General features: G+C 40.1%; 1 protein-coding gene across 2 annotated transcripts in view; it reads left to right on the top strand.

Annotated features, from left to right (window-relative positions):
* RAPGEF4 (Rap guanine nucleotide exchange factor 4) overlaps positions 1–26,718 on the top strand; it is a 372,660-nt gene that overhangs the window by 336,183 nt on the left and 9,759 nt on the right. For both annotated transcript variants that reach the window (XM_042464157.1, XM_042464166.1), the window contains exons 10-21: positions 1,075–1,163; positions 3,102–3,180; positions 9,552–9,702; positions 11,702–11,790; positions 13,819–13,849; positions 14,511–14,589; positions 15,301–15,447; positions 17,632–17,729; positions 21,349–21,474; positions 22,716–22,894; positions 25,240–25,330; positions 26,430–26,480. In XM_042464157.1, the coding sequence (XP_042320091.1) occupies positions 1,075–1,163; positions 3,102–3,180; positions 9,552–9,702; positions 11,702–11,790; positions 13,819–13,849; positions 14,511–14,589; positions 15,301–15,447; positions 17,632–17,729; positions 21,349–21,474; positions 22,716–22,894; positions 25,240–25,330; positions 26,430–26,480 (1,210 nt within the window). The remainder of the gene's footprint in view (positions 1–1,074; positions 1,164–3,101; positions 3,181–9,551; positions 9,703–11,701; positions 11,791–13,818; positions 13,850–14,510; positions 14,590–15,300; positions 15,448–17,631; positions 17,730–21,348; positions 21,475–22,715; positions 22,895–25,239; positions 25,331–26,429; positions 26,481–26,718) is intronic.

The raw sequence follows: 26,718 nt of genomic DNA, 5'->3' as shown, positions 1-26,718 counted from the left end.
AGGCTCAGGGCCATGGCCTCCTTAGTCTATCCATCTGAAATACTGCCTTCCCATCTTTCTACTGCACTTAAGGATTTTGTCTAGTTTTTTTCGTAACTGCTCTCTCCAATCGTCTTCTAATTTCTTGACTGCAGTCTTTGTTCTGATCAGTTATTTATCCAAAATATTGAAGATCCTTAACTGTTTCAATTTCCTCGTCATCTAGGTTGAATTTATGTAAATCCTCTGTGGTTATTATTTTTGTTTTCTTAATGTGTGTAGAGAGATTTTGTAGCACCTTTGAGACTAACTGAAAGAAACAATGAAATTGACAGCATGAGCTTTTGTAAACTTCAGTCTACTTCCTCAGATGCATTTACAGTAAGCCTGCCTTAGCACTTTCTTCTTTGATTTTTTCCAGCAGTCGTTCCAACCACAGATCATTGCAAAATAAGGCTCCATAGTGAGCTCAGAAAGAAAATGTGCTGACAAGAACAAAATAATTGTAGGAGTAACATGGGTAGACAACCAGGAGCAAAGATAATATGAAACACTTTAAGAAAGCCTGGTAGCTCAACTCTTAAGAAATTTGGCATGGCAACTGTTTCTTATCCCAACTGACCCCAGTAATAATGTAGAAGTTATCAATGGTTGTCAGCTGTCAACAATACCTATAGAGCCTTTTGGAGGAGGGCTCTGATGTTAATAATACCACTGAACTTAGAATTGTCTTGTGATGGGAGCTTATTTCTCAATATCTGTCACAATTGCCCTCACTGCTTTGTGTCTGGCTATTTTTCCTATTCTTCTTGACTTGGATATTTGTTGTAATAACGTAACTAGATTCCTTTCCCTTTTGATCTCTGATTATCTTTAAGCCTGTTCTAAAATGAAAAAAAAAATCTAATTAAACTAAGCAAGGTCTTAAATTCATATGGAGCCTACTGATAAGTATGTGCTAATGTAAATACATACTGTTTAAAACATATCTTGCTGATGTTAAAACATTACTTTTTAAACATTTGCGTACCCCTTTGTTCTTCCAGCAACACCCAGAGGCTATTTTAGGTAATGAATTCCCTTTTCGCTTCTCAGGTACATTGTGATGTCAGGAACACCAGAGAAAATTTTAGAACACTTCCTAGAAACAGTGCGTCTTGAATCAGCATTAAGCGATGGAACAGGTAGGCTGGGTTTAATAACAACCTATTTGTAATGGAAGTTTAATGAAGAAAGCAATGCTGCACGCCAGCGTAGAAACCTGCTTATATTCCAGACAGCCAGATTCTGTGCAATCCATGTCTTGTGTCTAGGAATTTTGGCACTGTTTTCAATGAGTTTTAGAAGTAGCTATATGTCATCCCACAAAAAATCCTTGCAGCAGGAACCTGGCAGCTGGGTAAGGAAAGCATCTGGAATTTATTGGGAAGAAGTTTCAAATTTCTTTTAGCAACCATCTATTTAATTTTTTATATAGATATTACAAAACTTTTCAATGTGATTTAACTTTTGGATGTATTTTGAAACAGATTTTCCAAAACATCTCAGGGCAGTATTCCATTTGTTGGTGTATGGGTTGTGATTTCAGCCACAAAATTTTACTCTTCAGTTGTAGGATCACAAACATCTGTAATCACTAGTTTGCTTGTCTTTCTTCTGCATGAGCTTAAAATAAAAGACAGGCCTAAAACAGTTGGTTGTGCATAGTAGCAAAGAAAACAGTGCTTTCGTTGAGATCTGTTGGATTTAGTATGTATTAGAAATTGGCAGTGTTTGAGTAGGTTGACTTCAGACAGAATGTACAAGCTGAAAGCAATTCAGACTTTTAAAAACATTTTAATTTATTAGAGACCTGCACACAAAGATTTGGTTGACTGCTTAAGAACACAATATAAGAACAAAATATAACAAGGGCCACACTAGATCAAACCCAAGACCTACTTAATTCAACATTCAGTTCACAGAAGCCAACCAAATGCCTATGGAAAACTCACAAGCAGGATATGAGTGCATGCCTTAGCATAGTGGTTCTCTGACATTTTACCCTTGTGACCCCATTTACATCTACATCCAGATGCTGTGCCCCCCACGTGACTTTGTATATGAATAAAAATACTTTGTTTATTTAATGTGTGTATCTTCTTCACACCTTCATGTGAATTCATATTATAACATTTTATAAGAAAATGACTGTCCTCGTCCTCCTTTTTCTCCTCCCTCAGGAAGAGGCTCCAAGCATACTCCTTGCCTTCCCCTTCCCCTCCAGGACAGAAAAGCTTTGAGAAGTGGAGAAGGAGAAGGGATCAAGGCCTCCCAGTCTTGCACTCCTCCTCCTTTGCGCAAGCCTTGCACCACCACCCACCACGGTCCTGCCCCACAGTTTGAGAACCACTGCCTTAGTAGATGGCGACAGCTTCTGACAGTAGCTACTGGTCCTTCTCTGTCAGTGGGACAGGAAACCCATTGAGTTTCAGTCTGAACTTGAAAGGGGCTCCTCAAAGCACCAAAATCTTTCTCCAAAAGAAGTTCAGCACCCCGGGCAGCTCCTATAAAATTTAGATGAGCATCCAGGTGGACTTTGCCATTCCACTGATATGACAGCCACCAGTTGCCACTGGTTCTGCTCCAGGAACAAATTTGTAACCCCCATGACCAGTCCCCATTTATGGCCTTATCCTTCATTGATTTCATAAGCTGTCCATGTTGGTGGCTATTACTGTATCTTATGTTAGTGAATTCCATCTTTTAATGATACACTATGTGAAAATCCATTAGCCATAGTTAGGATTAATTAATTTGTCCAGGTTCAGAGGACAACACAATAAGATGCTGTTAATAAAAATGGGAATAAAGGCTTTTGAAAGCTTCTTGTGGGCTGCAACAGAGGGAGAGTGGAAGAATTCACCAGAAGGGGCCAGGCAGGTTTTGGCTTATTCTATAAAGCTAAACTGTAGTTTAGTGCTATATTGTAATTATATTTATTGATTCAAAAATATACCTGATTAAATCAAGTGTTTTGCACTGTTTGGGGAATGGGCAAATTATTTCACTGAAATAAAAAGCTTTCTTCAGAAAGTGTACAAGCTGATCATTTGCTGCTACTTTTCTTGCTCTTTTCACAGATGCTGGCGTATATGATTTTGTTATGATGCATTGCGTGTTCATGCCAAATAATCAGCTTTGTCCAGCTTTGATGGCCCAATATCCTTTTTGAAAGAAAAAAAAAAATTCTTACTTTTAAAAAAACACACTCTCAGTCTAAACAGATGTGAACACTACCATTTCTTGAAAGGAATTAAGTTGAAAATCATAATAACTGATTCATTTATATAACTTTGACCAAAAAAGATGCACTCTGTGTATTTTTCCACCGCAGAGCAATCTTGGAAATACATGAGCATCTAAGGCAAGAAGCATTCCTTTCTATCAGGAGATGGAAAACTTGTATTTATCTATCAAAATATGACACTAATTAATTTCTTGCCTGTCTCAATACATTTTATAAGTGTTTATCTGGTATAATTTCCTTGTTTCTCCTCCAGCACCATGTGCTGTTCTTCTTCATGATGAAGTTAGACTTTACCGTGTAAAATAATACACTTTTGGCACCCACCTGTTTTCAGATTTTGACATCAGCTAGTAAAATCACCTTGGAAACCAGATCTGACTGAGTTCTCTTGTGCTGTTACAATTATCAAAAAATTGTTTAGATATATGATAATTTCTGGCAAATACAGTGCGAAAACCTCTCTTTGATCCTAGGTTCTAGCTTTGATCTAATAAACTGGGTTATGGACCTGTGGCTTCTCTACCAATAAGGAGGTCTGTCCTTGCATATCAGACCCACTGTAGGTTATATTCTGCCTCCTAATTTTTCCCATCCCTGTCACCAGGGACTTAGCCAAGGGGTCTGGACCCCCCCTTTGATTAGATACAATGAATGGTCTGCGCCGCTGCACCACTGTGCCCAAGCCCCATTATAATGGTGACACTTAGTCTGGACCCCCCTTCCCAAAATCCTGGCTACGTTCCTGCTGCCACTCTTTGAAATCTTCCATGCTACTCCTTGCTGTGGAATCTCCCTGTAGTTGACCCTTGCCAAGATATATTTTACTTGACTCGTGACTGGAATTTTGCCTTGGTCCATTAACAGTCCTCTCTCTTTTAATATTTTAATTTTAAAAAATATTTCAAAGGTTGAAGCTCGCCTTGTGCTTCTTGGGGCTCCATTTTTACCAATATTAACCACCTAGGTTCAGCATCAGAGGGACAGACATTCCTGGCCTACCTTTAAAAGTTTTTATGAGGGTCACTACAACATCAGGTATGTGGAGCAGTTTGAAAACTGTCGAGTGCCATATAAACGTTGTTGTTAGCAGGAGTGTGAGTTTGGAGAAATTTAGTACCATAGAAAGGTGACCGCATACAGTAACCTGTATGGCGCTCCTAGTTCACCTCATTGAAATACACAAGTTCAACTCCAAGGACAGCTCCCAGGTAATGTGCTTCTTCTCCTGAACTCAGTCCCTTTAAGCTTTAAGAACCAGCTGTATTTGTCAAACATGGAGTCTATGGGTTTCCTCTATGCTGAACACAACCATATTGTTGTCTCTCAGCCAGATTAATTTGTTTAGTAAGCTTTAGCCTTGTCCTATTTTGCTGACAGTAAGGAAACCGAACCACAGTTCCCAACAGCCTGTTATCTTTTTGTAACTATTTCAGGACATTTTGTAAACGCTAACCCTGCAGTCTAATGTAACACTTAAGATCATGGAGAATGCTAATTCTATGAGTTTGACTCCTTCCCCACTGATTTACAGCCCACGACACCTAATAAGAGGTTGATATGGCAGAGTCTGTACTGGCAGATTCTACCCCTTATACTGTCTATTATTATCAAGAACCAGTGTGGTGTAGTGGTTTGAGCATTGGACTATGACTCTGGAGACCAGGGTTCGATTCCCTGCTTAGCCATGGAAAACCACTGTCTGACCTTGGGCAAGCCAGACACTCTCAGTAACAAAAGACACCCCAATCCCATGAAGGTTTACTTGGGGTTAGGGTTGCCATAAGTCAAAAATGACTTGATAGCACACAAAACTATTATTATTTAAGATTAGCTTTTTAGATGGACATGATGAAGCATTGTATACATTCTTGTCATCAATAATTGCTTTGGGTTGTATCCACATTAAAGGAAGCAGATCCTTAGTCAGAAAGAGATGACAACAGGCTATATCTTTAATCTCTCTCTCTCTTTGGGTTCCTTTCCTTCTGACTTCAAACATGCTCTCGTTTCCCCAATTCTGAAGAAACCCTCTCTCGACCCCTCTTCTTTGTCTAGCTATCGTCCAATTTCTCTTCTTCCTTTTCTTTCTAAGGTCCTAGAACGGGTTGTTTATTCTCGCCGTATTAAGTTTCTTGAAGCCAACTCCATCCTAGACCCCTTCCAATCTGGCTTCCGCCCACGGCACTCTACAGAGACAGCCCTCACCAAGATCTCAAATGATCTCTTGCGGGCCAAGGCAAACGGCCTCTACTCTATTCTCATTCTTCTCGATTTGTCTGCAGCCTTTGACACTGTTGATCACTGTCTCCTGGTCGATTTACTTTCTGACCTTGGGTTCGCCGACTCTGCTCTCGACTGGTTTAAATCTTACTTGTCAGATAGATCTTTTGCAGTGGTCACGGGTGGTCAGACTTCATCCTCTGTTCCGCTATCTGTTGGAGTTCCCCAGGGCTCTGTCTTGGGTCCCCTTCTGTTCTCTCTATACACACTGTCTCTAGGTAAACTCATCAGTTCTTTTGGTTTCTCCTATCATTTGTATGCCAACGACACTCAGCTGTATCTCTCCACCCCTGACCTTTCGACGGGGCTTGAACAGCAAGTTTCTTCTTGTCTGACTGCCATCTCTCAGTGGATGCGGCTTCGGCGCTTGAAGCTCAACATGTCTAAGACTGAGCTTCTCGTCTTTCCACCTAAACCCACCCTTCATTATTCCTTTTCTGTTTCTGTCGACGACACTTCCATTCAACCGGTTCATCAAGCCCGCAGTCTTGGCTTCATTTTTGACTCTTCTCTGTCATTTATTCCCCAGATCCAGGCCACCGCCAAGACCTGTAGATTCTTTCTCCACAACATTGCCAAGATCCGTCCATTCCTCTCAATCTCTACTGCCAAGACTCTAGTCCATGCCCTAGTGGTTTCGCGACTAGATTATTGTAACCTCCTTCTAACAGGGCTTCCTCTTTCACACCTCCATCCTTTAATATCTGTCCAGTATTCAGCTGCCTGTATTGTCACATCCGCTCGCCGCTTTGACCATGTTTCTCCTCTTTTCTCCTCCCTTCATTGGCTCCCCTTCCCCTTTCGCATCCGGTACAAGCTTTTGTTACTGACTTTCAAAGCCCTCCATGGGTTGGCCCCTCCTTACTTATCTGACCTTCTTTCTCCTTACATTCCTACTCGCACCCTCCGCTCTGGTAGTCAGGGTCTCCTGTCACAATGTAGGACTACCACTGCCCCCTCTCGAATTCGTCCCTTCTCACTTGCTGCCCCTTACTCCTGGAACCTTCTTCCCCCACATGCACACCTCATCACTTCTCTGCCCAGTTTCAAAACTGAATTAAAGACTATATTGTTTAGAGGAGCATTCCCAGAGGTGAGCCCCTCTCTGACCCAGGAAGCCTCCTCCTAACCATCCATCAAGAAGCCAAGCCCTTCCTCCAGTCCATCTGCCTTGGTCCAGGCCTCGGAGGTGGAAAAGATCTGCTGGACCTGATCCCATTCCCCACCACCACTCCCTTCTCCTTTTGTGTCGTGTCTTTTAGATTGTAAGCCTGAGGGCAGGGAACCATCTGACTAAAAAAAAAATAATAATTTATGTACAGCGCTGTGTAAACTTACAGCGCTTTATAAATAAAGGTTAATAATATATAGTTTGTTAGAATGAAATTTTAGAACTATGAAATATGATGAAATCAGTATTCAGTCACAACATCTTTGTTGATTAATACTTTAGAAATTACAGCCTCTCTGGCATTATTTATACGCACAACACCATTATTCTGCTAGATATGCAGCGTGAGTGCTTGAAGGGGAGGTCTCTGTCTTTTCCCATGTTAGAATTTGCATGGAAGAAATCATTAGCAGAATTAAAAATAAGTAGATGAGCAATGGAAATACGAGGGAGGGGGAAAATTAGCAGTGCCTGTGGTGAGTCATTTAATAAGCAGGTAAAAAGATATTAAATAATTACAGTACTTGCATGGTAGACACTGCATGAAGAGAATGACTCAATGAAATAATACCTGATTTCTGAAATGTTATAGAGACCAAAGCTTGCAGTGTAACATCTTCTCCCTGCCAGAGCATGGAAAGCATTTTTCTGTGGATTCTAGAAATTGCAGGCCAAAAAAATAGGTCAGCATTCTTTTAGGCAGTTATGATGTGATAGACTGGACTTACAATTTCAAAGCTGTTCGCATTTGCAATCATGGCATCATTGCCCTAAAAGCCACCTTAAAGGCAACCAGCCATACCGAGTGAAGGCATATTGCAATGCTGGCAAACAAAGTGCTGAAGGATGATGCATCCTGCACCCTCCTGCCAGCAAGCCACAGTGCAATGAAGAGCTGTGATAGGTCCCTACTTTTGCTTGTTGCACCATGGGTTGCTAACAGGAGGGGGCTAGATATGTCATGCAACACCCTACTTGGCAGCACAGATGAACTCCTTTGCTTTTCATAGCTGCCTGGCTTCAAGGTGGGCTTTAGGGGTGGTCAGATCAGGAAATAGATCTTAACTACGACATTGTAGCTACATGTTTGATGATCTCTCTGTGTGTGTGTCTTGCTCGAAGAGAAATGGCTATCTGAGGAAAACTGGATTATGTCATGTTAAGAGAGCCCCCACCACCACCACACACACTTATACGTTTGCAAGCTCTTAGGACTTGGATAAGAGGAGATATCTCAAGAAAAGAGATCTAATTAGGTGCCATCCCTTGTTCTCATGTTTTGGCCCTGAAATCTCAGGGCCTGTGGTACTCCTTACCTGGCAACCTTGTCCCTTCCCTAATGGAGCTTTACCTCCCCCAGACGAGACAAAGCATCACCAGCAGCCCTCACTGTGCACCTGTGTATCTTACAATCAGTCTTCCAAACTGTCCTGCCTTCTCTTTTTTCCAGTCACCCAGAATTAAGATTAACACTTCATGCCCCTTGCAAAAAAAAACTGCTTGGCATCTTTTTGTTTTCCTTGGTCTCTGCACTCTTCCTTTGAACCTCTTTCCTATTTTCTTCATCTCCCCAAAACCTTAGACCTATGGATTATCTTAGCTCTGAGCACCAAAACTTCCTAAAATTGAAATGCAGACCACTCTTGCTGAAAGTTAGAGCCCTATTAGCTTACTGCCTTGCAGATGCAACCTGGTTTTGAAATAGTACTTTCTAATCTCTCCACTTTTCAACAAGTCTGTTTCCTCCTCATAAGTAAACCCCAGTTCATGGAAGTGTGTTTCATTCTTTGCTTTATTTACTTAGGATGTATCCATTTGTCACTTGTGAGCTGACTGATCCTCTGTGAGATGTGCTGCAGAAATATTTGTTAAATCCCAATGCAATTACTGTGTATATTTTGTGACTGGAACCAACCCGCAAGGATGTGCTACTGCCAAGGTTTGATGGTCCCTCATGCATTCCCAGAAGGGGCTGTTTTCCTACATCCTACCCTCCAGTGTCACAGTTTGGCAGAAACAGTCACAATTAATTATCTTTCATCCCACTTTTTCAACTGCTTTTGAAAGGTCCCACTTACTCCTCTTCCCACTTTTCCCCTTTGTCCTCAGCTTACTCTCATTGCTGCAAACTAAATTCAAAGTGCAAAAGTGGTTTGCACTAAGTTTAGTAGAGGGGCAGAGGAGGGGACAGAACTTTGCCCTTCTCTGTCAGCTTTGGCAAAACCAAACTGCTACGGTCTCTTCTAGCTTGTCCATTCTTGCTCAGTTATAATTTTTGCCATATTGAGCACATTCTGATGTTGCTTGGCCAGTCAGGTCCTGGTTTTGATCTTTGAAATGCTGTAGGGTATGCTACATGTGGTGGGATAGCACAAGCAATACCATCTATTTGGTTCAGGAGAATAGTGAGAATTAGACCTATGACAATTGCATATGTACCATGCGAATGGCAGAGGGAACCATCAGGACACTCTTCTTCTCGCTATAGTGAGAATCCACAGCATGCAAAAAATTTATTAGTTGGGTTCCAGTCATGGCAACAATGAACCAGCCATGCTTTTATGAATTTATCTCCCAGTATGTATATGTATGTGTGTATGTGCATACACACATGCGCGCATACACACACATATCCATCAGAAGCTATGAAAAACTTTAAACGGGAATGCATTAAAAAGTTATTGATCTTAAAAACCCCACTGGGTAATAGTGCTTGCAAGAGCTAATTTACTGAAAGTATGCCATCTTATGAGCAAGCGATTTGAAATTCAGGGAGGTGGGGCGGCATGCAGAGAAAAAGCAAAATGAAGGTTTTCCTTGACATCTGGGCACTTACCATGCTCAGCCTTCCCAAGGGACTGAGCAAGAAAAAATGGATTACGCTCTAAACAATAAAAGGCGAGTCATTCGCTTAGTTCTGCTATGGGCTGCTTTGTATGGTGATCTCCTGCAAGAGGATGAAGCTGCAATGGCCTTCCTGGAGGTAGGGCACAACTGCTAGCATGTCTGTTTCTTGAGAGTGACTGTTGACTGTAAGTGAGGTTGGAGAGCCATCTCAGGACTGTCTGTCTTTCAGGCTTTAGAGTCTTTCCAAGGATATGGAACACACTAAACTCTCTCTCTTTCTCTCTCTCTCTTTACTTGGTGACATGCAAAGTCAGGTGTTGATTTCACTTGAGTGCAGAGTTAAGGGGAGGGGAGCTACCAAGTGTCATCATTTGAGAATGGTGTGTATTTTACAATGGGGAGTGAATTACAGTGAAATCCATAGGACATCATGGGCATTACAAGGGAAATGGGCATTATAAGATCCTAGGCATCTCACTTCTTCAAAACAGCTTTCATGGAAATGCTGTGGCATAGTGCATTGTTTCAGAAATAATAAAGCATTAAATATACTGTGCCTTTTAAAAAAAATCCTGGCCAAACAAACCAACGTTCATTGATGCAAATGGAAGACAACCAGGACCAATGTACTCACAGGTTGTATCTACACTGCAGAATTAATGCAGTTTGACACTGCTATAACTGACATGGTTCGATGCTAGCATTTGTAGTTTTGTGAAATATCTGTCAGAGAGCTCTGGTGCCATAATAAAGTATAAATCCCAGAGTTCCACAGGATGGGTTCATGGTAGTTAAAGCAGTGTGAAAGTGCATTAATTCTGCACTGGGCAGCAGCCACAATCATTACTGTTGATTGCTAATGTTTTTTCTGCCACCCAAAGATGTTTTAATTCACCAAACCCATGCTCCCCCCCCCAAAGTACTGGGCTGCAACACCCATCACTCTACAACCAGCATGGCCATCAGATTGGAGAGGCTTTTTTATTCCATAAGGAAAAACAAAATGGCAGATTCTGTTGCTGATATAATGCTGGTGCTGATGATATTAAATCATGGTACAAAGTACCATCCATTCATGGCACTCCAGATAACCTGACTTTGCCAATAGGCATTCATATCCCTATAATTTGAGATAATCTTTGGTTAGAAATAGTTGCGTTTTGGAAAATATGTACAATCCTTTCTGAATTTTTCTTACATGACCCTTAATTTGTCAGGAATTTTATCATTTCTGGTGTTTGTAGGGCAGGAGAAGAGAGTTTCCAGTTAAGGCATTGAACATTCTAAACCATTGAACAGCACATAGAATTGGAATATTTGCACCCAATTTAAATTTCATTCCCAACTATAATAGACTCACCCTTCACTAACTGATTTAGTGGCATTACTCTAGATTTGACAAACATAATTGTAATGATGTGCTGAGGTATTTCAAAATGGGACAATCCAGGAAGTCTTTAAACATTAAATAAATGTTTCCTCCTGGTGTTATACTTGCATTTTATATTTTATTGTTTTGAAATTTTACTGTGTTAACCAGGAGTGGCCCAAGAATGATGTGGGCTTCATGCTCCTTTCGAATGCCCAGCAGATTTCCATAATAAATAAAAAAATGTTTTTACTTTAAAAGATCCCCTGCTCCCGCTAGGGGGAAGGGGATCTTTTTCAGCTTTAACCCCCAAACACAATCTCGTTTTGAAACGTGCCCTGGACTAAAACAGCTCTAGGGAGGCCAAAAACATACTAAATTTTGCCCCTCCTACAATACATGAGGAACCCTTTGAGCTCTTAAAAATGAAGTGTATGAAGGTATGTGGAGCTGTGTGGCCCTCCAACTCCTGGTGGGGGACATGTGTGAACCTCGCACCATTAATAGTTGCCCACACCATTTATTGCAAATCCCTCTGAAGAATCTTGTCAAGAAAACCCCATGATAGAGTTGCCTTAGGATTGCCATAAGCTGAAAACAACTTGAAGGCACTCAACAAAAACAACAGCTTTTTTGCCTTGAGGCTTACATAAAAATATTTTAAATGTATTTATTATCAGTAACTATCCTACCTTTGATGCATATCTTGACTAGTCTACTATCTCTTTGTATACTTATTTGAAGAGTATTCTTTATCATTTAACAGGAATTTTATGTATCTGTATCAGATGATACGAGAGTGATTACAGCACTCAAAGATCAACTCCCAGAACTAGAAAAGACTATGAAACAAATGTAAGTATAGCCTTCAGTTCATTCATCCCTAAAATGTCCTCTGAGAATGTTTCGGAATAGATGTAAGGCAGTATTTTCAGACTAGCCATCATTGCAGAGTTTTAATAGTACTTTTAAAGACATTCATATATGAAAAGGAGCAGCTGCACACCAAGTTTTCCCACTCTCTTGAATAGCTTCTGATATTATGCATGATGTAGTGCTATGGTGTTCTTGAGTTTTTTTGTTCCCTGAAGTGGCAGCCAATTATTCTTTTACAATATATGTGGACCAGATCAGTGAAGCAAAATATGGAAACCATAACATCATATTGTATATTTCATGTTTCTAAGTGTTGGGGGTGGGGAGGGAATTTACTAATACGTATGGATTTTGAGGAAAAGCCACTTGACATAAAAAAATGTCCCTTCTCTCTTGTTTCTGTTCTCTTAATTTCTTTCTTTCAAACAGCTTTCTTTGTTTATTTTGTTTGTTTGTTTTGTCCATCAAAGTTGGGAGTAATTACTTTCTCTGACAATGACTGCTCCAAGCTACCATGCTCATTGTGTACTTTATTTATTGCATACTTGCTTATTTAATTTCTTGAATCTCCTAGCCACCACTCCTCCATCAATGGTCAGGCTGGCTAGGAGATTCAAGACATTCTAGTCCAAGAAAGTAACTCTTCCCAGCAATAGTATTAGGGCACTATTCTAGAAATAATATATACAGTCATCCCTCTGGATTTACTGACTTCCCATTCGTGGTTTTGAATTTCTGTGGACAGGAAGCTAGGAGCGACAAAATGGAGCGCAGCCATTAAAAACAATGGGGTTTCAATGTTTGCGGTTTTTCTGATTTGCGAAGGGGAGCGGAACAGATCCCCCGCAAATTGGTAGGGACGATTGTAGTTTGTTACTTAATGTAAATATCCTTCTCAGAGGCAGATTTTCCATATCCTCCGGTATTTCATAGATGAAAACTACATGATTGGCCAAACAACATCAGTGTGCGGTCAGCATGGCAGAAGTTATTACATAATAAGAAAGAACAGAAGACAATTTTGGAGAGGCCACAGCCTAAGCCTACTGAGAGGGCAAGATTCTGGCCCCTCCTCTCCTCCCACTGAATTAATGAATGTATAAACTACCTTTGCACTTTGAACACAGTTTGCAGCAACTGAAGTAAGCTGAGGACAAAGTGGGAGGATAGGGAAAGTGGGACCTTTTGAAAACAGCTGAAAAAGTGGAATGCTCAAGTTTAATCAGCACTGTCCCTGCCAAAATGAATCAATTGGTATGGATTATCAATTATTCTATTAGTGCAATTGTTTCAAGCTCTTCACTGGCTAGGATTCTTGTGTTAAAGGAGAAAGGTGCAACTTCCTCTCTCTCCTTCCACAGTCATTTCCTAAATCTCCAGATGTTTCTGTTATTGTCAACATTTTATGTGTTAATTGATTGACTTAATAAAAATTCACAGGAGATGGTTAGTCTCCACAAAGTTGCAGAGTTGAAAATAGATTCACTCATTAAGGATTTTGTGCTGCTGTCTGTTGTACTTTGTATTTGTTTATTTAATTTTTGTGCCACCACTCCTATAATGACACCCACAGCCCTAGGAAATCCATTGGTTCCCCTTTCCCATGCTTTCAGCTCAATTGGTTGCATAAGTCAATTGATTGCATTTAATAATGTGGAATGTTTTGTGTCTGCTCACAGTTGGTTGGTGCATCTTTCTCAGTTGCTGAAGCTTTTTAGTGTGCTTTTTTAAAATTTGATTTTTCAGCTCTGATCATTCATGCAGTGCTTGCTTTTATGATGTGGGTTCCTTATTTATTTTCTATTGTTTGAAATCCCATAAGACACTTTGTGTGATCACAAAGAGAAAAGGTGGGTAAAGTGATAAATGAAATCATACCTAACACCTCTGTTTGGATGCATCCAGTCTGACTGCTTGCATGGTAAAGTTCATGTTTCAAAAAAAGTGAGTATAACACTTTAAATGATACATTGCTGTTTAAAAATATGCTCTGTTTGCTTTTTATAGATCAGAAGATGCTAAAGCACCTCAGAAAAAGGTAAATAAGATACTCAACTCACGTAAAATCACTAACACAAACAGTGGGTAACCTATATAGTCTTTCAAAGGTTGTTGGACTGCAATGTCCATCACCCTTAGCTAGCATAGCTAGTGGAAGCAAGGTACAATAGGAGCTGCAGTCCAACAACATCTGGATAGCCACATGTTCTGTATCTTGAACTAAGGGTTAGTAAACCTCATACCTTCAGAGTGAAAACTTATCTTCACCACACCATGTTCATTTTATAAGGATGCACATCAAATCCTGACACCATGGATCTGTATATAATATGTGCTTTGGGGAATTATGGGCTATATATATGTAACATTAAAAATATAATGTGTGACTGTGCCTCCAAAGTAAACTCATGGGGAGGCAGTGAAGCATCTTGAAATGTGTGGATATGTTTCTGTTCTTTTCCCTTACAGTTATCCTCAGTAAGTGGCATTAATATGCTATGGGGTCTAGAACAGGCAGTGTGGACCACATGGCTCCTTAGCCATTGTTGGACTCACCCGAGTTGCTGGACAGCACAACCAAGAGGGTGGGATCATGTGAACTGTAATCAGCAACCACCCTTGGGCCACCTGTGTTTCCATTTGGTATAGAAAAGTTTCTCTCACATTTATGATTATGGGGTGTTGTTTTGTTTTTCCAGCACAAAGTTCTTTTGCAGCACTTCAACACAAGTGATGAAAGGACACAGAAACGTCAGCCCATCAGAGGCAGTGATGAGAGTAAGTCAATTGGTTGCAGTACTGAATGGAAACAAAGTTCACGGACAAACTAGATATTAAGGGAAATGAATATTCCCCCTGATTAACCTGTTTTCTTTTTCACAATGGGTACAGCCTTAGCTATGAGGCTTGTAAATTAAGTCTGTGTTTACTTTGAAATGACCAATCCCTGAAGAAAGCACACTAAAAGCAAAATACATAGGTGAGGAAAATAATGCACTGTGGTAAAGAACCTTTTTGTAACTTCACCTTCCCTCTCTGAGTGAATGAGCAATAAGGACAGGAAGGAGAAGAAGATCCTATGTATGGGCAGCAGTGAGGAGCAGGAAGAGGAGGAGGAAGCACAGATTGCACTTAGAGAAGCAGAACATACAATAGCCAGGGATCCCCCAAAACCTGGAACTAGCAATACTCAGTTAGATCAGTGAAATGATGGTTCCCATGTCAGAGGAGTGGTGAATACACAATGGGCTTTCATCTGAACTTTAAAGGAACTCGTCAAGGTGCTGTTTAAGGAATACAGTACGTTGCTTTGATAATCCTTTTAATGTTCTCATTAAAGCCCAGTGCAGACATTAAATCTGCCAGCCACCACTGACTAGGATATAATGGCTAAGCACAGAACCTCTGCAATTTTAGTAGTGAGTGCCTTACTGTGTGCATTGTTCTTGCCAGTCGCCATTCATAATATTGTTGTTGTTTTGTCTGAAGTTTTGTTCAAGGTATACTGCATTGATCACACCTATACCACCATCCGCATTCCCGTGTTGTCTTCTGTTAAAGAAGTCATCAGTGCTGTGGCTGACAAACTGGGCTCTGGAGACGGCTTGATATTAGTGAAGATGAGCTCGGGAGGAGGTAAGAGTATTTGCATAATCTTTAACACTCCTCATTTGCCTTGAAGCAGCAGACCATGATGGAATGGAAAAGACCCATACTGATTTTGCAAAGACTTCTCAAATTAATTTTAATGTCTGACAAACTGGACTGTCTCTCTTGGGAAGAGACAGTAATTTTCACTATGAGCAGAGGAATCTGCATTTCTGCTCTTCAGCTCCTTCCTTTGCAAATATGAAATTAGACAACTGGCCTGTTCTGAGACCAGAACTGTTTATTTGATACATTTATAGCCTTCATTTCTTTTACTGAGCTCAAAGAGTGGTACATGGATTTTCTCCTTCTGATTTTGTCATACAATAATCCTGTGAGGTAGGTTGGGCAGAGAATGATTGACTTTCACCTGTCCATATCTGGTAGGTAGGCACCATCAAAGTGTTTGTAGACTTTGCACACTGCAGTTGTAGAGTAATTGTAGATTGAGCATAGGGTTCAGAACACTGGATAGCTCCTTCAAAATTCAGAGTGGTTCTATTGGTGCATTGAAATGGAAGCTATCAGTTGTCACTGGGTGGCAGATGGTATAAAGACTGAGCTGGTAAGGTTGACAGGTCTTGCAAGGGAAGAAAAGTGAGAAATGCGTACGGTGAAGACTTCCCAATTCTGATGATGGAGGTCCTCCCAGGGTTATTCTAGTTTCTCACCCATGTGACAGGAACTGCTTCCAAATTTTCAGGAATCTTCCTTTGGCCATAAGAGCAACAAACCTCTTGTTCCTTGTATATTGGTTTCATAAAATGCATTAAAAAAAGTTAATTTGGACTTTGAGGTTGGCATAGCATGTGTGTGCCTCATCCAGTCCAATATGGGCAGGGTTCCATGCAAAAAGGATTTGTATAGGCTTGACAGATCTCAGTGTTGAAAGGGACTTGAAAGCATTTGCTCATGCACAAGCATTTGAAGGAAAGGAGTAGGTTCAATTCATGATAGGGTCTTTGAAGGAATGGGAAGTCTAGGCACCCCAATCCATTGCTTTATCAAACCTTCCTTCTCTCCGTACAACAAATTATTTGTTTATGGGGAAGAAGTCTGTGAAGACAAAGGGGACCTTTTATGCATTACTGGTGCACCCACAGTGGACTGAATCATGCCCTATTCATCCTCTTTCATTTTGTGAGATCTAAGGGATGCTGATACTAATGCTCACTGTTATTATTGTTATTATTATTGCTATGGTAAAAGACTTTTGCACCCATTTGCTTTGTTTTTGACATAAGATGTTGTGCTTGACCATAATGGCTAAACCCTATTTGAAAGAGTTTTAAAAGGCAACATTTCTTTGAGGTGACTGCTGGTTCCAATTTTGTGTGCCACTATGAGTTCTGACAGAGTTAATTAAAATTACACTGGGATGCAAATAGAATCTCCTGTTAGGGACAATTTTTCCTTTCTTTTTTTGGCAAATAAATTGATGCCAGGGGCACTGCTGTTTTGTAATTTCAACAGGGCTTCTTTTTACTGGAATAATATGCCCTTATACACCACTAACAATGTGCACAGACATCTTTTTTTCTTTTTAAATGAGACCATGAGTTCTAAATGTAACTGACAGCAACATCTTAGGTGTGTTTCCTCAGGAATTAAGTGCAATTGAGTTCACAAGGGGGTGGGGGTGAGGGCAGTTTACATCGGGCTAAATCTGTAAGGGATTGCAGAGTGTTTTAACACTTCTTCACGTCAGGTAATTATTAAAAGTCATGGTGTGGACAAAAGCTGTTATGCTCCTTCACAAAATACCTTGTGAAATATTAGGGTTGCTGTGTGCTACAGCTTGGAAATTAGAAAGTCACAATTGCTTCCCAAATTATCTTTCTCTTGAGGGAAAGTCTGGTGATGCTTTAGATACATTTATTTTATAGTAGTATCATGATATTTTAGTATCAGTCTTATCTTACCCCCTCACAGGAAGAAGTTTCAGGGTCTCAGTGATGTCCACTGCAAAATAGAAATGAGCATCAGGAAGCTACAAATTGTTTCAAGTTCCTGCTACAATCCACATTGGAGGAGATTTTTCAGTCATTGGCCATGCTGATGGGGGATTCTGAGACTGAGATTTATCCAAAATCTAATGCTGCCAAATTCTGCCTACATTAACTTTTGTTGTTTGTTTTGGTATAACACAACCCTTATTTTTCATGTTTACAGAAAAAGTGCTGCTCAAACCTAATGATGTTTCAGTGTTTACAACACTCAGTGTTAACGGACGACTCTTTGCTTGTCCTCGAGACCAGTTTGATACACTGGTATGTAAGTATGCTAATCTCTGAAAACATTTCACATCAAAGGCTGTTGCTAGTTCCAGTTACTTGAATGCTAAATAAGATAAAATGTCCTTGCCCTGACTATTTTATTTTCTCTTTCCTATCTATGAGAAAGGATAGAATAGTAAATAGTAAAAACCAAAATTGTAACTTTCACACCAGGTGGATTTACTTAGGCATGGAAAAACTCAGGTTTGTGGTGTGAAACTAATTAGATAACCCCCATTTTTTCCCCAATCAGTAGTTGCAAGTCATCTGACTGGCATTCTGTTTATCAGTTATGATGCTATAACTTAGACTTGGGACATTAAAACTGCTTTGTATTCTCCTTTATGATGGCGGTGCTATTGCCGTGAAACAAATGACCCTGAAACCTACTATAAAAGCCAGTAAACCCTCCTGAGCAACAGTGGCTAGTGGCTAGCAGGGCGCTGCAGGATGATCTCACTAGTCCTTTCTCACCACCAGCAAGCAACACTGCAAGGAGCAGAAACTGAGACACATGGGAGGAGGGGGTCTACTGCAACTCTACATCATTTGCTGGTGGCAGGGAGCTGCTCACATTGGTAGCACCCTGCTCAGCAGCAGCACAGAACTCTCTCACTCCCAATGATTGACTGGCTTTTAAGGTGGGTTTCAAGGGTCAGATGAGGAGTTAAAGTACAGCTACTTCAGGCTAACATATGTGTTTGATGCAGGATCCAAGCCAATGTTTATAATTAGAATTTTTAAATATTACGTGGGCTGTAGGCATAGAGATTTTTTTTAAAAAGAAGTACCTCTGGTCTCAGTAAATAAAATCACTGGACTTGTTCTCATTAGAAAAAATGACTTTCCTTAAACATTAAAGATGTTTACAAGTACTTACCAGTCAAGTAATTCTACCATCCTCCAAGGGGGTCCACTTTTGTAGCCTTGGAATGTTTTATTAAAAAAAATATATGTTGTGTGGTCCTTTTAACTTGATTAAAAGCATCTCTCACTGCCAAGTCTTGTCAGCATGAATTCTATTGCTCTAAGCCTTGATATTGCCTCTTGTTTTGCTGCTTAATGAGAGGCTTTATGGGCTTTCATTTCTTTCCAGTTTACTGTGAAAATGGAAATTGGCCTTCAGGTGCAAATGTTGTATATATGTTTTTTAATCTCATATATTTTAAATATAAAAAATGCAAAAATGCAGGTGTAAGATACCTGTACATTTTCTGAAATAGAAAAGATGCAAAGATAACACATGTACATTGTGTGCAGACTTTTAAAAAAGATGGTAGATTGTTTCTTGCAGGTCCATCCTGGTTTCCTTTAGCAATCACTTAAAGACCCTGATTCAGGTCAAATTAGGCAGAAGCTGTCTAAAACCATTCCAGGATCGATCCCATTGAAAATGAAAGAATAGTGTGTGTTTCTAGGATATATTGGTACTGGTTTAATATAATGTGAAAAATTGGAGGGGAGAAAAATGTCAATGAACTGTACTGCCCCCTTGTGGAAGAAAAAGTAACTGGAAGTGTATCACTTTATATAGTTGGAAGGTTATTGAAGTTTTGGTAACTAAACTAAAAATGGTGATCATCTTTTGTAGTACTGTAGTTCTAAATACTGACTCATTTGGGCAATATTATTCCGTCCAAACTTGCAGTTTTCATTTTTACCATTTAGAACTCCCAACTTCCACTGTCTGAGAGTTGCTTGGCATTAATTCCAAGGCAGATGATACAGAAACATGGAAGGCATCAAAATTCCAGCTAATTCAGTCTTAGGGCTTTATCACACGGAGGTTTTTGCAGCTTTTTGCAGCTCTCATCCAACATGACTGCTGGTCCAACAATGCGAATTCACGCGATAACATGATGTATTATCACACGTGATTCCTTTCTATGGGGGCTCATTCCATGGCACTTCCGCAGTGATCCCAAAGTGACTCCCCACTTTGGTGAATTCGGTAACAAGCGAATTCACAGAAATTGCTTCTAAGTGCACTTCGATTTCACTCCGAATTGGTCTGGTGTGGAATACAACTTTGCTTCCATCCCGGTACACCCCCTCCCAAACCTCCAAGGTCCCACATTTCCCATGATGCTGCGCTGCAATTTTGCCCCAATTGCTTCCGTTGCTCGGAAGGGTAGATGACAGGGATTGAAGGAATGAAACAGGAGGCTGGGGGGAGAGATGGGAGCAATGGAGAGGGCCATCAGAGGCTGGGGGGATCAACAAACTCCAACTCCCAGAATTCCATAGCACTGAGCCAGGACAGTGAAAGTGGAGTTAAACTGGATTATCTCCCCAGTGCGGATGAAACCTAAGAGAAGGCAACTGTTACAAAGGGAAGGAGAGTGGATTGGATTTAGGGAGGTGGTACTTTAGGGAGCATGGAGAATAAGGGAAACCAGATAATTTCTGCAATCCTCCAAAATGGGTCTCCTTCAGATCCAAAGGATTTACTTCCAAGTAAACCTGCAGCTTCTACACTGATTATTTTGCAGTGAAAGAATTTTTTAAATAATAATAATAATGCCTTAATAATAATAATAAATGGATGGGGGCTCAGACACGGAGGATAGATGTAGATGTGACTGACATGGATGAAGAGAATGACAGGAGGATAGATGTAGATAGATGTAGCTGAAATGGATGAGGAAAATGACAGGAGAATAGATGTAGATGCGGCTGAAATGGAAGGAGGCTCTGACACGGAAGACCCATTTGAATTTGGCTGCCAGAGACAGGAAAACAGAAGGGAGGAAGAAACGTGAAGCAGTCATTCATGTGAGGCTAGCATTCACGTGAAAGTGGAACCAGGAAGTGGCCCCTTCTTCACCCTGGAAGTGCAAAGGTTCACGATGCGTTCAGACCCCCACTGAGCATGTGCAAGGGTCCCAATTTGAATAGTTGAGTCCGCATGGTATGTACTGGTGTGGTAATACAATGTGCACTCACTCCGTTTTGTGTAAATCTGCATCACGTGAATTGCCTTGGATTCAATTCCCCCTCAATTCAGAAGGGCAATGGAAGGGCAACCAGGTGTGATAAAACATGTGCATTATAATGTGAATTCGCATAGCTGAACCAGGAGTCACCCCGGATCTGAGCTGCAAAAACCTCCATGTGATAAACACCTTAGAGAATTGCATTCATCACACTAATATTATATAAACAGCAAAGGAAAGTGAGGCCAAGTTGCTTCAGAGGGTCCAGAGTGTTTCCCCTATGTTATCTACAGCAGTTCTTCCAATTACAACTTCAAGTCTCTTGCACACACAGTTCTAGCCTATTCCAGGGGCTCACCCAGCCATTTGGAGCAGTTTGAGGTTAACATATTTGGCTGCAAGGATGGAAATGGAGTCACTCCCTCTCCTACTTTTACTGAAAGATTCCATCAGTGGAAATGTGGTGCTGAAAGATCCATTTGTTTTGTGTCACACAGTTTCAGTTTCTGTCACACTGCCTTCTGTTTCAGAGGATATTTATACCTTTGAAACAATTTATATATTACAGTACCTTTTGGAATATAGATCAGTTATCAGTCAGTCCGAGACACGGGTAAAGTTCTTGGTGGTGCATCATCATCATCATCATCATCTCTATTATAATTAATTTCCCTCAGACACCGCTACAGGAACAAGAAGGCCCATCTACTGGAACTGTGGGAACATTTGAACTCATGAGCTCCAAAGACCTGGCGTACCAGATGACAATTTATGAGTGGGAGCTTTTCAACTGTGTGCATGAGGTAATAGGAATTCCATCCCCACCTTAGGCTGTGGCCTGGTCTCTTCATACTTAATACCTAGGTGGCTAAGCAGACGCTACATGTCAGACTATAAGTGGGGGCTCTCATTTAACACATGATGGAGAATGATTGTAGGTGGGCATAGAAAACCTCTGCCAATTGATAAGAAAGAAAAAAGTTTGTTTTACTGAAAGGGAAAAATATTTGGAGGAAAACACAACTACATATAAGTATTTACCTTCTTATGTAATATAAATTTACTGCCTAGCTTTTAAGTCCTCAAAAACAAATCATATATAATTTAACAGCATGTAATAGTATGCCATTTTGTACATTTATGAAATGTAGGAGTGTAATTGCAGATTGTTCAAACAATGGTTAAATATTTCCATGGTATTAAGAGAAAGAACAACAATCTGCTGCACATTAAGATGCCTAAATATATCTCAGTTTAATTAGTTGGGAATGCAATGGGGAATAAAATGAACACTGAAACCATCAACATACAAACCTACCCAGCAACATAGAAACTAGAGCAGAGATACAAACAATGGCTAATGCAAACCAGGATTGTTTCCATCCATGGTCTGCTAATGCATTCCTGCATACGATTTCAGTTTCTGGTTTGTGCTAACCAAAGTTTCTCCATTTATAAAGGCATACTCTGGGTGTACCAAAATGCAATCCGGAAAAGGGTGAAAGCAATTGGCAATTCTAGAAGGGAGGAAAGACAGTCAAATGTGCCTCTCATTGAGCCTCTGTCCACCAGTTCATACGTTAGCTATATAACAGGGACGAATATTCAGTTTTTTTCTCTTCCTGGATGAGACAGGGTGGTTTGGTACATAGAGACATCTCATTGAAAAAATGGTCAGCTGCTACAAGATTTTTTGCATTTGTGAACTTTGTGGTGAAAATTTCATTTGATAGCATTTTTATGCATAACGTTTTCTCACAAATGAAGTCTCTGCAAAAAGGTGGGAGAAAAAATAATTGAAAATTCACAGAAACACTTTAAATCTAACTCATTAGGAAGAAACCTTCTGAAATTCTTCCTTTTTGCATTGAAGAACAAAACGAGTTAAGATTTACAGCTGTATTACTCTGCAAAATCCAGCCAGCAATCATTTCGAAATGACACTAATTATTTCTCCAAAATGTTTTTGTAAATAAACAGAAATTACTTAACCACCACTCATATCCTTCCCCATCCTCCCCCCTCTTTTTTTTTTCCTTTTCAGCTGGAACTAGTCTTCCACACGTTTGGAAGGCACAATTTTAGAAAGACTACAGCAAATTTGGATTTGTTTTTACGAAGATTTAATGAAATCCAGTTCTGGGTAGTCACAGAAATTTGTCTTTGTTCTCAGCTCAGCAAACGCGTTCAACTCTTAAAGAAGTTTATCAAGATTGCAGCCCAGTAAGTATTGTGAAATAGACAATGCAGCCAAAGAGATGCAAAGGTGGTACTGTATCCAGTTAAGGACAGTTGTTCATGCTGGTCAAAAAGTGACAATAGTTTGCACCAGATGGGCCAGGTCACATGATTGCTTTATGTTTTTGGCAGAATGAATCACTGTTATTTTTTATGAATTTACTGTCCAGATCTGCCTCGGAGAAAGAAAGCAGGGGAAAAAATCTTCTCTCTTAGCCAGCCTGTGAGATAGGTTAGACTTAGAGATCGAATTGTCGAAGACTACTCTGTTTATTTCATAATTATACAGGACTTTGACACTGGGCTTCCCAATTCAAAACACTTGTACAGCCTTCCCCAAGCTGGATTCTAGCTAGATGCATTGAGCTCCATATCCCATCATCCTCAGTCAGCAGAGTCATGGGAGTTGTAGTCCAACATGTCTGAAGGGCATCAGGTCAGAGATGGCTTCTCCAGTCAATATTCTGTCTTTATTGGTTGTAGTAAAAATAGAAGTAGGATCATTTTGAAAAATGTAGGACAATCTCTATAGGACACTAATAGTGTCACTACAGCACAGAGCACTGTTAACTGTAAAGGATGTTGGGTACTCTCTGCTTTGCAGGGGTATTACAGGGGTGCATTCAGTGACTTTCAGCATGGGACCACTGGTTAACACAGTGCAAAGAGAACCAAAATCCTCTCTCTTTTTTAAAACCTTTGCCTTGACCTCATTGCACAGAGGTGTTCCATATTCTGAACAGTAGAGGGCAGTAGCATACATAGAGAAGATTTAAAAAGTCATTCTTTTCCAAGATCACTGGTACAAAATAGAGGGAAGTATTAGTGAATGAAATAATATATCATATCGACAATTTCTGTTTCTGTTTTGTTTTTTTTAAAGCAGTTGCAACTTTAAATAAGAATAATTAATTAATTAATTAAAAGGTAAAAAATATTAAGAGAAAATGCATCAGAATTACTTGAGGTAAGCAACTGGTTTGCATCCAGTCTAGGACTAACACAGGATTAATGTTATATAATTCAGTTTGGTAGCCTCCTGTTTCTTGCACATTTTTGTGCCCCTGCTTTGGTGAACTGAATAGCTAAAGTACTCAGATCAATGCAAACTTGACAGCCATCATATCTGTAATGTGTGGGTGTATCCATGTGTGTCTGTGTATGTCTCCATCACCATAAAAATGTAAAATCTGAAATTTGATGACCCTGGTGGGAGTGTATTTTGTGGGTTTTCTAGGTTTTTTAAAAATAGATAAATTATTTTTCAGCTAATTAAAATCCATCTGTAGCCTGCAGTACCATCTTGAGCTGCCAGGTGCCAGACCTTTCCTATTATAGGCAAAAGTAGAGGTAGACCTTAGAAATTTGTTGTTGAAAGAGCACCAGGTTGGAGTAAAACCAGTGATAAGGGAAAGTGGGTGAGATGAGTAGAAGAGAAAGCAAAGAAGAAGAGCAATAGGTTGGGATCAGGAACTAGAGAATTTTAAATTACATGATTTCTGTTGTTGATTTTGATTGAAAGCTATAATTTCTTTCTCTTGCTTGTATGAAACAAACTGTTGCAAAAAAATGCTCTTAGGACAACTTTTAAAATTTAAAAATAGCAAAAAATTATTAGAGAACCATAGAATCTCATTTTGGAAAGTTGGCTCTCATCCACACAAAAAATAGTGTTTGAATTAGTCCATTGGCTTTTTTAGCTGATTCTCTGAGGCAGATTTCTTCAGCCTGGCAATCTCCTGATGGGTTGGGCTTCACCTTCGTACATTCCCAACCTATATAGTCACTGACTATTCTGGCTGAGAATTATAAGAGTTGTAGTCCAGTGCATCTGGAGGGCACAGGTTGGGGAAGGTTGTCCTACACTGACAGCCAAAGCTTTTTTTTTTCTACTAATGGACACTCTATATGACCTGAGCTAAAATTCTTGGCTGTATCACTAAGTGGGAGAGGTTGAAGAAATCATAAGAATAAAAATTAAAAACAATATATTAAGATGTAGAGGCCTTTTCAGAAAAAGAGGACAAGTATTAAATCCTTGTTTAGAATGTGTTGTGATTTGACTCTGAGGACTTCAGTTGAACAGCTTGGTTTTTAACTGGTTTTCTTGCAAGTCATTCTTGATTATTCAAATGGCATTTGCCTTTAAGTAAATATACCAAGAATTATTACCTCAGGCCAGAAGTCCATTTAGAATAAATAAAGTGCTTCATTTCCCCTCAAATGCTAAATTTAAATGTGTTACAAAGATCCGTCTGGAGGAACTCTCCCATCTTCATTTCTCATTTTCTTTCTCTTTCTCTTCAAATGGTGAACCTCTTCTCTTCCAGCTGCAAGGAATACAAAAATCTGAATTCATTTTTTGCTTTAATCATGGGACTAAGCAATGTCGCAGTAAGCCGCCTCACAATGACATGGGAGGTAAGTGCGAGGAGAAAGCATTTGGCTTTGATTCTTTCCTTTGACTTCGCTGCTGTTTCTTTAGAGCAGCACGGGAAACTGAGAAGCCTTGGCAAGAATCCAAAGAGTGGCTTAAAAATGCAGGCAAAGGGTGTTTGCTTTAAGCCAGTGGAATATTTTACTTTCCCCAGTCATGTCACAGACTGCTTTTGAAACTCCTCTTAGTTGCAAAAGGAGTTAACCAACCATGAGGCATGGAGAAGGACAGGACAAATCTAGATCTCCTATTCAAGATGCTACAGATAGCATAATCATATAGATGTCTGAATCAGAAGCTGAATTATACGGGAATTACTCCCAGGCAAGTAAGTACTGTATAGGATTGTAGCTTTACAGTGTACACAGTTATAGAATCATAGCTCCATCCAAGAGAATCCTGAGAGCTCTAATGATGTAATTGAGGGAAATGTGCACTAGGAGCTCTCTAGAAGAACATGCCAAGTACCCCTGCAAACCCCAGCACTCCATAGGTAGCTAAAGCCATGGCAGCTAAACTGGAAGCAAACTACCATAGCTATGTAGTACAGTACAAGTTTACTTGTTGCAACCACTAGCTGAAATGTTCCAATAACAATAGCACCCCCTAACCCAGTGGAGCTTTGGGAAATCCACATTGGAATGTGGGTTTCTCTGCTGCTGCATGGCCTCTGTGAACCATGAGCAAAGCTATCTAGATTTCCCAGGGTATTTCAAGATTTGGAACCAAATCTCTTCCAAGCTTCATGGCTCTCTATTTATAAGCTGGTTGCTAGGAGACTTACTGTATTTTCCCTTGCTGTATTGTTGTAAATGGGTGGCAAAAGAACAAGTATCTGTTTCCATCTCAGGGCTTGGTTAAAGAAACTGAAGTAGAAACTCAGTCTATTCCCCAATGAGGAATATTCCTCAGCACACACACACACACACCTGCATACATGTGAATGAGGACTGGTGGGTCAGGAATCTTGTGTGTGGAGCTCTGTGCTGCAGTGGACAGTAGGAAGCAATATTTACCCTGTATTTTCAAGAAATAATCTAATCTTGATTTGGGCCTTTACATGTGTTTTGTTTTTACTGACAGAAACTTCCAAGCAAGTTCAAGAAGATCTATGCAGAGTTTGAAAGCTTAATGGTAAATGACAGACAGTCTTAATTCTGTACCTCATGTGGCCTGGATTCCCTCCTGCTCTGAGGACCTGATTGGAGAATTCCTCTATTTTCAATGTTTTATGTGTCCTTGTGTGACTTTAAAGAGTTTATGATCCCATTATAGTGCTGGTAAAACAGGCGTGTATAATTTATAAATTATAGTCTCAGGGAACCTGTTCTGAGAAAATGTGTGCCTTGCTTGAGGACAATCTGGGAAATGT

Source organism: Sceloporus undulatus, chromosome 1, assembly GCF_019175285.1.
Source record: "Sceloporus undulatus isolate JIND9_A2432 ecotype Alabama chromosome 1, SceUnd_v1.1, whole genome shotgun sequence".
In the NCBI taxonomy this organism is placed as follows: domain Eukaryota; kingdom Metazoa; phylum Chordata; class Lepidosauria; order Squamata; family Phrynosomatidae; genus Sceloporus; species Sceloporus undulatus.
Note: the sequence above shows the minus strand (reverse complement) of the source record. Positions and strands in the feature narration are given on the sequence as shown.